The sequence below is a fragment of the Gavialis gangeticus genome, unplaced genomic scaffold, assembly GCF_001723915.1.
Source record: "Gavialis gangeticus isolate Ggan-Ray unplaced genomic scaffold, GavGan_comp1, whole genome shotgun sequence".
NCBI lineage: Eukaryota > Metazoa > Chordata > Crocodylia > Gavialidae > Gavialis > Gavialis gangeticus.
The window spans coordinates 12,638,888-12,649,893 of NW_017729006.1; the positions used below are offsets into that span (position 1 = coordinate 12,638,888).

The 11,006-nt window shown below is 42.4% G+C and overlaps 1 protein-coding gene across 1 annotated transcript in view; it reads left to right on the forward strand.

Moving 5' to 3' along the window:
* Window positions 1-5,535, forward strand: part of POMGNT2 (protein O-linked mannose N-acetylglucosaminyltransferase 2 (beta 1,4-)) — a 21,639-nt gene extending 16,104 nt beyond the window's left edge. Inside the window, exon 2 of the mRNA XM_019508816.1 lies at window positions 3,248-5,535. Within this exon, the coding sequence (XP_019364361.1) occupies window positions 3,340-5,076 (1,737 nt within the window). The 5' untranslated portion in view covers window positions 3,248-3,339 and the 3' untranslated portion in view covers window positions 5,077-5,535. The remainder of the gene's footprint in view (window positions 1-3,247) is intronic.
* Window positions 5,536-11,006: the final 5,471 nt, after the last annotated feature.

Sequence of the window (11,006 nt, forward strand, 5' to 3'; positions counted from 1 at the left end):
TGACAGGACCTGCCCCTAATGAAACCATGCTGGTTGCCCCTTGAGCATCATTCCTACTGCTGGCCCATCACAGCAGCTCCTTGATAATCTCAAAGAGCTCCCCCAGGATTGAAGTAAGACTAACAGACCTGTAGTTGCCCGGGTCCCTCCGTCTTCCCAGGTGCCCTCTTCCAGTCGTCTGGCACCTGGCCAGAGCACCACGCGTGCTCGTAAAGCCGTGCCAGGGGCCCCGCGATAACCCCTGCCAATTCCCTCAACACCCTGGGATGGAGAGCATCTCAACCTCCTGATTTGAACACATCCAGCCCATCCAGAAGTTCTCTAACCCAGTTCTCCCTGACCCTAGGCTTGGCAGAGTTTCTCCCAAGTCCGTCCTGAATCATGGTCAGGGGAGTCCCAGGAGTCCCGGTCCCTGCACAAGAAAATAGAAGTGAAGAAATTGTTAAAGAGGTCTGCTTTCTTCTCTGGTGTAACCAACAGATTGCCAAGCATATCCTGCAGGGGCCCCACATTACCCGGGGCCTTCATTCTCCCTATGTATTTAAAAAAGGACTTTTTGTTATCCTTGATGCTAGCTCTAGTTCCGTATCTGCCTTAGCTTTACTAACAGCCCCCCTACAGACCTGAGCGGTGGAGGTATACTCCTCTTTGGTGATAGGCCCTTCCTAGGTGAGCCAGGGGGGCTTTTGGGCACTCTTGCCCCCTTTGCTTCTTGTTGGGATTGTCACCCCTTGGGCTCTGAGTATCGTCTCCTTAAGGAACGACCACTCATCTTGGGCGCTCAGTTCCCCTACTCTCTAGGACCCTAGTGCCTGCCCCACTAATCTCCTCAGCTCATTGAAGCTGGCCCTCTTAAAGTCTAAGGCTACTGCCTTGCTGCAGGCCCTTGACACTATAGCATAGCATCTGAGCTTAGCCAACCCTGGACACCTTGGAAAACCTCAAGGTGAGAAAAATAACTGGAGTATGTTTCCTTTTAAGTTTGTCCCAAGTTTCTGGACTAGTACAAGTCAGACTTATTCTTGCTAGGAAAGGGTTTGCTTAGTTTAATACAATGTGGTCATCCGTGACAAAGGCAGGCTCTCTCTATAAAGCTGTTCTTTCATAAGGAGGACAAAAGTCATAGTTTTTGGTCCTTGGTTGCAGCAATGTGAGAGTGTGGGGTGCAAAGCCACCTCTGGACTGTCTTTACAGGGCTGGCTTTACATTGGACCAGTTTTCTGCCACCCTGAGGTAGAGCAGCCTCAAGCATGCACTGAATTACTTGCACTTCTGCTATATGTTAGGAGAGGAATGGAGTGGGAGCCACATGTGTCATGGAGGAGTCCCTTGTGATTGATTTGCTATTTCAATCCTGCTCTCTAAGGATTCCCTTGGCTCATATTGTGAAGCAAAGTGGCTGCAGAAATATCTGAGGATCAGGGCCATAACTTCCACTTGTTCTTTTTACTGCTGATAGATTGGTCTGTGTACAGTTTGCCTGCTCATGGATTAACCGCCAGCCTACAGCAATGTGCAAGTGAGGAGTTGTACAGCTACCCTGCTAGCCCCTCTTCTCTGCAGTCAGCACTAGGACTGAGTCAGCTGCCATTCTCACACCTTTATCCATCCATCCCTATTCATGGCTGTACATCAGCAATCATGGGGTGGGGTATTGATTCTGATGCTGTTTGAGGAAATGGTCACATCTGGCCAAAAAGCCTGCTGTGACCATGTTGTAGAGAGAAGCCAGTTTCAACATCTGGCCCTACCTCTGCTCACCTGTGGAGCCCATAATATGAGCAGTATCTTGGTGTGGTGCTGGAACTTGTCCATTTCTATGTCTGGGGCATGTTTGCCACTTTATACATACGCCCTTTTAACACTGTCAGAGTGTAAAAGGATGTAGATGTAAATTAGTCTCTGAGATCTAGGCTGGTTAGTGCTGAAACCAGTAACTTGTACTCCTTGGTGCATTCCACACTACCAGAATAGTAGTGTTTAAACTTGATTGCTGTCAAACCTTGCTGTAGTGTACTGTGACTTAGTCTTTCCAGTGCAAACAAGAATAAACATGTAATGACCATTTTAGAGAGCTGTAAGGCACACAAGGAACCCTTGAAACAGAAGTTTTAAAGTTCCTGCACTAACAATTGTGTATTTGGTTTTGTTCATGTAGGAAGAAAATTTGCTTATATAATTTGTGTACTATGGCTGTGACCAACCATATTTAGGCATGGTTTTTGTGTAGCGTGTATATAGCTGGACTTTTTTATTGGAACTGTAAAATTTTTCTTGCAAGGTAGTGTAGCAAGCATGAATTATTTTTCAATTTGGGGGTATAAATTACTTGGTCTTTTAGTCTAAGCTACCCTAAGCTGTTTGTTGGATGGAGTTGGGGGTGGCAGAGGAGGAGTGGGGGACGACACAAGTGACATGTGTACCTAATAAATAAATGTCCAATCACAAGAGCATGGCCCAGGATCACAGACTTTCTACTCCTGTGTCAGCATCGTGGGATCTTTATTTTTTGGGGACTTTGAATTTTTTTTATTTAAAGGCTTTCCTACTACACCATGAAATCTTGAAAACAGGTAGCTGAAAAGAAGAGGGTCAGTGTATTTTTTCTGGAGAACAAGGGATCTAGACAAGCCCATAAACCACAAAAATGGCTAGAACTAAAAATGCTCTGTTGTACTTATTTATCTTCCGCTACCATGCTCCCTGCAAGATTCACAGTTGTGACTTCATTTATCTTCACAGTACCCCTGAGATATAGGGAAGTGCTGCTATCTGCATAGTACAGATGAAGAGCTGAGGTACAGTGAGAAAAAGTAATTTGTGCAAGGTCATACATAAAGTCTATGGCAGAAGAAGGTATGGCGTCCTGGTCTCCCAAGCCCTGACCATTGGGCCATCCTTCCTCTACTACCGTACAGAATGTGTTATGAGAAGGTTAGACTGGAGATGCATTCTGAATGGGAATAACTGATCAGGTTCTTTAATGAAATTGCACTAAGCTTCTCTTGACATTTATTCAACAGGTGGAAATCAAAATTAGAGAGGGAGCTGCTCCTTGTAGCCAGTCCCTTTTTTATTATCAGTGCTCTCAAGTTTAGTTGTGGATAGTATCTTGCTTGCGCCTCTGCCATTTCTCAGAAAAATGCTGAAAAAGCAGAACTCCTTTGAATACTTCATAAAACATGATTTAGAGTAGGGCTATAAAAATCATATTCAGATGGTTTGTTTCCTGTTTTGTTTTCCCCAGGTCTTTGCTTTCACCATGTCAAAGAGGATTAATGATGCCTTCCCTTTCCACTGTGTTCCCCACCTGTCATCTTGCTAGGATCTAGCTACAGAATGAACATAGCAGCAGTGTTTAATGCTCTGCTAGTGTCTGTCCTTGCAGCTGTGCTGTGGAAATACATCAGGCTGCGAGAGCACGTCCTTGTGGTGGAAGAGGAGCTGATCCTCACTCGCCAGTCGCAGGAGCTCTCTCAGGTCCGGATTGATTACCATGCAGCTCTTCAAGCACTGGTGGAGGATGGAACCAGGATGGTGTGCACAGGCAGGATGCACACTGACCGCATCTGCCGCTTCGAGTCCCTCTGTTATTCCACGGAGGCAGAGGAGTTTGTCTTCTTTCACAGCAACTCCTCGGTCATGTTGCCTAACCTGGGCTCTAGACGATTCCAGCCAGCCTTGCTTGATCTCTCCTCAGTGGAGGACCATAATACCCAGTATTTTAACTTTGTGGAGCTGCCAGCTGCTGCACTGAAATTTATGCCAAAGCCAGTCTTTGTGCCTGATGTGGCACTGATCACCAACAGATTCAACCCAGACAACTTGATGCATGTCTTTCACGATGATCTCCTCCCAATCTACTACACCATGCAGCAGTTTCCAGACTTGGACCAGGAGTCACGGCTGTTCTTCATGGAGGGGTGGAGTGAAGGCCTGCACTTCGATCTGTACAAGATACTGAGTAACAAGCAGCCACTCTTGAAAGAACAGCTTAAAACTCTGGGCCGGCTCCTTTGCTTTACAAAATCCTACGTGGGACTGTCCAAAATCACCACATGGTACCAGTATGGGTTTGTGCAGCCCCAAGGCCCAAAGGCAAACATCTTAGTTTCTGGCAATGAGATCAGGCAGTTCACCAAGTTCATGATGGAGAAGCTGAATGTCAGCTTGGAAGAAAGTTCCAGTGAAGAGTATATTATTGTATTCAGTCGAACAATCAACAGACTAATCCTAAATGAGGCAGAACTAATTTTGGCACTTGCCCAAGAGTTTCAGATGAAAACCATTACAGTCTCCTTAGAGGATCATTCATTTTCTGATATTGTACGTCTGATCAGCAATGCATCCATGCTGGTCAGCATGCATGGTGCCCAATTAGTGATGTCTCTCTTCCTGCCAAGAGGGGCTACTGTGGTGGAGCTGTTTCCTTATGCTATCAACCCTGAACACTACACCCCATACAAAACACTGGCAACACTCCCTGGCATGGATCTCCAGTATATTGCTTGGCAGAACACTGATAGGGAAAACACTGTTACCTACCCTGACAGGCCTTGGGATCAGGGAGGAATTGCTCACTTAGACAAGGTGGAGCAGGAGCGCATCATAAAGAGCAAAGAGGTCCCACGGCACCTCTGCTGTCGGAACCCCGAGTGGCTTTTCCGTGCCTACCAGGACACAAAAGTAGATATCCCCTCCCTTATCCAAGTGATCAGGCAGACTGTGAAGTCTAAGCCTGGACCCAAGAAGCAGAAGTGGACTAGTGGTCTGTACCCTGGCAAGGTGAGGGATGCCAAATGTCAAGCCTCTGTCCAGGGCACTAGTGAAGCTAAACTTGCTGTGTCTTGGCAGATTCCTTGGAACCTTAAGTACCTGAAGGTCAGGGAGGTAAAATATGAAGTATGGATACAGGAGCAAGGTGAAAACACTTACATGCCTTATATTTTGTCCCATCAGAATCACACCTTTTCAGAAAACATTAAGCCATTCACAATATATCTGGTATGGATACGATGCATCTTTAACAAAAATCTCCTTGGACCTTTTGCAGATGTGCTTTTGTGTAGTACATAATCGGCTGTCAAATCGGCAGCATTCTGTCCTGTGCACCAACCCATTAGTGGCTTAAAAACCTATTGTCCTGTAGTTTTTAGAGGGCTTCAAAGGACTAGACTATGTCAGTGCCTAAGTGGCCATTTTATTGCATTTCCTGTGTGTTCTAAAGGTGGTATTTATTTCCATTTAGTGTAAAAAAAACCAACAAAAAACACTCTGTTCTTGAAAAGAACTTCCAAAACTGAAATTACAAACTGAACACCTGTAATTGAAAAGCGTAATGAAAGTAAATTGTGTGTACCTTGGTAGTGATTTGAATCTCTTTCTATTGTGTAGTGAGTATTTAAGCACAGCATTTAACTGCAGTTAATTACATGGTTAGATGGACAGTTTTCATCAGTTTCTCCGTTGTAACTTATTTTTTAAAAAAGACAAGCTGTATCTGTACCACTGAGTAAAAAATTTGGTACAAGAACATTCCTTAAATTGTTGTAAACTTCTTTGAGACGCCTTTCCTTTTAATGTCTGTCAGAATGATAGTTCTTACAGAAGAATTATCCTTGCTCTTGAAGTGCATGTGTGGGTAGCTCTCTTTTCATATTTTGGCTGAGAAGAGGAAGACAATGGCACCAGTCATATTTAAAATCAAGTTTTACTGTACCTGAGTAACCACATGAAAAGCTGAAGTAACGGATGGAACATGAAAAGGGATGTGATGGGTACAACTGCTGTTGTGGAGGTGGGTAGTGTAAGCAATAATTACTGCATTTTTGAGGTCCGTTTACATTTTTTAAGCTATATGCCTCTATAGAATTCTTGATCAAATTCTGAGGAGGGAAGGAAAACAGAAGCAGTGGGAGAACACAGTTTACGCATATAAAAAATTGTGTAATGCAGTGTAGCTTGTTCATAAAAGCCACTAAAGGAATGAATGTTTCTCTGGCCACTATAACAGGTGGCCATATAACATTTTGTGATTAATAGGGGAGATCTCTCATGGGAATAGAGGCTTTACTGGCTGTTAGGAGAAAAGACTCTAGTTAGCAGTGAGTACTAGCACAGGTTTCACTGTGTTGAATGGAAGAGATAATTATATGCTATGGGCCAGATTGTGATCTCTGTTATGCCATTGTAAATCTAGACAAACTCCAGTCAGTGGAGCTATTTTAGACTTGAATTAGCCCTCATTGATATCAGAATCTGACCCAGTGGTTTTATCCTTTTAATTTGCTGGGTTCCTGGAGTTCTGGAAATATTCTGTCCTACCTAAGGCCCAGTTCTCCCTATGAGCATTTTTGCAGGACATGTCTATCTAATGTATATTTATAAAAGGAAGCTGTTTAGGTCCAAATCTTCAGTTGGTGTCATTTAGCATGTTCCACATAAATCAGTCAGGCTGTCACAGTTTGTCTTCTGGGGATGCGGCTCATGCTGTTTTTTGTGTGCTATTGTGTATGGCACTCAAATAATTTAATTATAACTGAGGTTAAACAAACGGGGAAGTGCTGCTGTCCAAGGTCTGCACTCAGGGTCATGTAGAACAATGAACTGAAATTCATTTTAGGGACCGCATCTTGACAGATGAGATGCTCCGGGCAGGATTATGAAATGGGATTTAGAAGGAAAAAAGTCTGTCCTTATGAAAAACAGCAGGGCTGGAAAATAAATAAAACAAGTGTGTACAAAATCAGGCCTTGAGGCTGCCACTTGCTCTGTGAATGCATTTTCATTAAATCTGGTTTTGTTTTCAAGCAAGATGTTTATGATAAAGAAGTTGAATTTCTTCAGTGTTGCAGCATCACTGACTAATGCGTTCAGAATTTAAAGGGAACTGCTAACATTTCTGTTATCAGCTTCTGTAGGGGCAGAGGAACGACTCTGTGAATAGGGATTTACTGAGCAGAAGGGTGGTAGTCATTGACATGTGGAATTACAAGGCAAACTTTTGAAAGGGGCCTTCAGTGGGCTGAAATATGGGGAACTCTATTTCACAAGCAGTCAACAGAATCTCTTTGGGTAGGTACTAAGCTCCAGGAATTCTGGTAACAACCTATGGAGGGGATTGCTCACTTGTTCTTTTTGTATTGACTTCATTTTTAAAACGCCATTTTGCTAACCTGCTCCCCTAATGTGGATTGGCCTTTCTTATTTAATTAGCTTTGTGTTGCAGCTAATTTCCTAATGTTTGCAAATTGGTTACAGCACATTAACTTATTTTCTTCACACATCCATAGTGGCATCCTAATACTGCTAATCAACATAATTTGCTTTAAAAATATAAAAATGTTTACCATAGATATGGAGTTGCATTCAATTGACCTTACATTTAATAGAATATATTGCCTTTCATTCACAAGGCACCTTTTTCCAGGAGATCAGATGCACTGGAAAAAATATGTTTATTCAGGTAATGCTTCCTCCACCAGTTGTGTGCACAATTATGGAAGATATTTACCTATTATTTAACTGCTGTTTTTCTCTTCTAGGTACTGCAGTATAAAAAGAAATCTTGCTTGCAATTTAGGGATTGTATTAAAACCCACACACCATACAGGAACATCTGCACCAAGGCCTTATTACCCTGCCCTGAGCTGACTTTACCTCCACCAGGTTGCAGTAAATACATTACATTTAAAGGCTAAGAGCCTGTTTCACAGCTGTTGTCAATTGGCAGAACTCCATGGAGTGCAGTGATGCTATTCTAAATTAGACCATCTTAAGATTTATACTGTTGTCTTAGCCTAGACTTTTTTTTCATTTTGCTTCTCCACCAAAGCACTATGGTTCCACTCCATTTCTTCTCCATTCACCACAACCCATCTGTTCTCTTTGCTTCACACCTCCATCTTTGATACTTTGATAGAGCCTCTGTCCCATCAGGTTTAAGAGAACTCACTGGGACTTGATCCTGCTTCTTAATTAAGCCAAAGTACTGATTGTCTGGTGGGGGTTATTAGGCATGCCTTGTAATGAATTTGAGTGCCCTGGACACTTTTTACCATCTAACTTACATGGGAACATGGGGGTTCACACTCTGGCCACTTTAATTCCTAAACTTTGTCTTTTATGCCTTAAGTTGTTGAAGCAACAGTGGTAGATCCTTAGTGGGCCACCACAAAAATACATCAATAAGTCCTGCATGCTAAGTAAGTGCATTATATAGCTGCCATGGTGCTCACAACCAGTGCTGTCCTAAGACATGAGAAATGTGTGGAACCAGATCAGCAACCTTTTTCAAGCTTCAAATCATTTGCAATGCCTAGTTGTGTGGGCTGTAAAATCACTGTATGGCCCCTTACCTTGCAGCCTCCAAGCAAGGAATGATAGATACCATATCAGAGGAGAAAGAACCAGTTGCCCAGGACACTGAAGTGGAAGAGTGTTGTGTTTGGGTGGGATTTTTCACAAACATCTAAGTGCTAAACGTGAATCCATTTAGTGAAACTTGTGATCCTAAGCCACAACTCTTAGAAATTCAACCCCATAATGAAAATACTTATAAATATCTCACTTTGATCTGGAGTATGTTTCCTGGGACCGGTTGTTTGCCAATCTAGGGACCACCTCCAGGGCAGGTTGCCTAAATGTTTTAGGGACAGCTGCCAGCCAGAACCTGTCTTGAAAATTACTAGAACTCGTTATATTAGTGTGATAGTGTGTGATAGCAACTCACATAACAGCTTCCCCAGGCTTAGGAAACTAGGGAAGTATTAAAATTTAAAGCCTAATAGAGTTTCTTTAATTATATTTATTGAATTAAATTGCTTCAGCAATTCTCAGCTCTACAAAGTGGTTAGCAGTGTTCACTGAATGGCTTTTGAAATCCTTGTTCTGTGTAAAAGATAGGTAGGTTGTTGGCATAAAATTGTCCCCTACATAATGGAGAGTGATTTAGAGTTACATGACTTAGATTGCTCCCTTAGCTGCATACAGCAAGAAGACAGATTGCCAGGTTGTTAATCAAGTGAGGGGCACCTGTGATGTTGGTCTTGCGTAAACGATGCTTTTATATTGATGAAATTCAGATCCTACTGGGATGCCAAAATTCACATTCTGTGCTGACTGCAAGCCCACTGAACATTTTGGAAAGATGCCGTGTTGAGGATGAGAATTGGTGACTGGCCAGCTGGTGGTATTCGTTTGTACAAACAGCTAGCTCTATTGTGCTGCCAATAAAGGTCTAGCATAGCTTACATAGTACTACTAGCTGATGACCCCCATTTAGAAATGTAAACCTAATCTGAAAAGACCCAAAGCTATCACAAAATATTGCTTACTGTATTTGTTTATTTTAAACAAATGTAGTGAACTCTTTTAGTGGACCCTGTGAATCTGTTAATTCTTTTGCGTCATCTATTCTGATTTAAGCCTTTAGCATAAAGATAATGTGGGACAATGTTGCCTTTTATCTTGAACTATGAAATAACAATCCCTAGCAAATGTTGTGTTTCAGAAATCATTAGAACTAGTAAAAAAATCCAGGTTTTCATTTTCTGGGATTCAAAATGGATTTGTTTATTTTATATTCTTATAGTTTTCCAAGGTTTTTCCTTTTTTCCCCAATACTTTTTAAAATGATGTTTGTTTTGAAAATGACTTAGGGAAGACAGGAAAGGAAAAGAAGGGGGAAAAACTTAATAATGAAAGCTACATTTTATAAATGGGAATAAAAAGATTCCACAGCAAATGTTGAAAATGGAAATTTCAACAGCGTTTTTGTGAAACATTAGAAAGACAATTTTTTTCCATGAAAACATAAATGATCAAACTTTTGTACAGTTCTGCAAATGAGCATTTGTTCATCTCAAAATTCAGCAGGTTACATGAGACTAGAACTATGTTTATGTGCCCTCTAAAATGTGTGTTATGGTGTTTTGGTTTCTGCTAACCTTTTGTCCTGACCCAATACTACATTTGCCCATAAACAGATCCATTGATCAGATTTTCAGGTCTGCTTTTCGCCTATGTGAAGACACTAATGAGAGTCATTTGGTAATGAGAGCTACGCGGTGCTGGCACTAGTGAATGTAAGTGCTTTTAAGGGTTCCAGGCTTTGAACCCAGTTAAGACCAGAAGTATAAGCTCAGAAGCAGCTTCCCCAGCTGACAGTCATGGCCATCTGTAAAGGTGCACTTCCTCACCAGTAAGTTTGAGCAAAAGAATGAGTACGCTAAGGAGTCTTTCCAAAGCTTAAACCAAAGCTAGAAACATAGAGCTGTTTGAAAAACAAGCACAGAAAATACGGCTTTTTTTACCTATTGGTTCTCCTGTAAAAACTTTGACTAACTCTAGTTGATGGACCAAAAGGAAAAAGAAATCCAGAACTGGGAGCTCTCATCTGAAAATGCCATGCAGTCAGCTTTCAGCTATTACAAAATGGGAGTCTGTGGTTGTGCAGTGTGAGGAGTTTGTGCAGACCGGGATGTAAGTTACTGTGCATTAGTAATTAAGATCCATTGTCATAGCACCTAGCTGTTGAAAAAGTTGACACTTCTATGGATTTGAGAACATCTGGACATGAAGTTAATGTAGAATAACTTTTTTTAAATCTAGATGTTAAAATGTAATCTTTTTGGTACAACAGGTGAATCGCTGAATAGGGACAACAGGGCAGACCCTACAGTGAGAGACTGCAGGACCGGAACCTATTCAGCCTCCACAAGAGAAGGCTGAGGGGGGACCTGGTGACCGTCTATAAACTCACTAGGGGAGACCAGAAGGGTTTGGGGGAGACGCTGTTTCCCCTAGCGCCCGCTGGCATAACAAGGAGTAATGGGCACAAGTTGATGGAGAGGAGGTATAGATTGGACATCCGCAAAAACTACTTCACAGTTAGGGCGGCTAGGAGCTGGAACCAACTTCCAAGGGAAGTGGTGCTGGCCCCTACCCTGGGGGTCTTTAAGAAGAGGCTGGATGCCTACCTGGCTGGACTCATTTGAGTCCCGTTT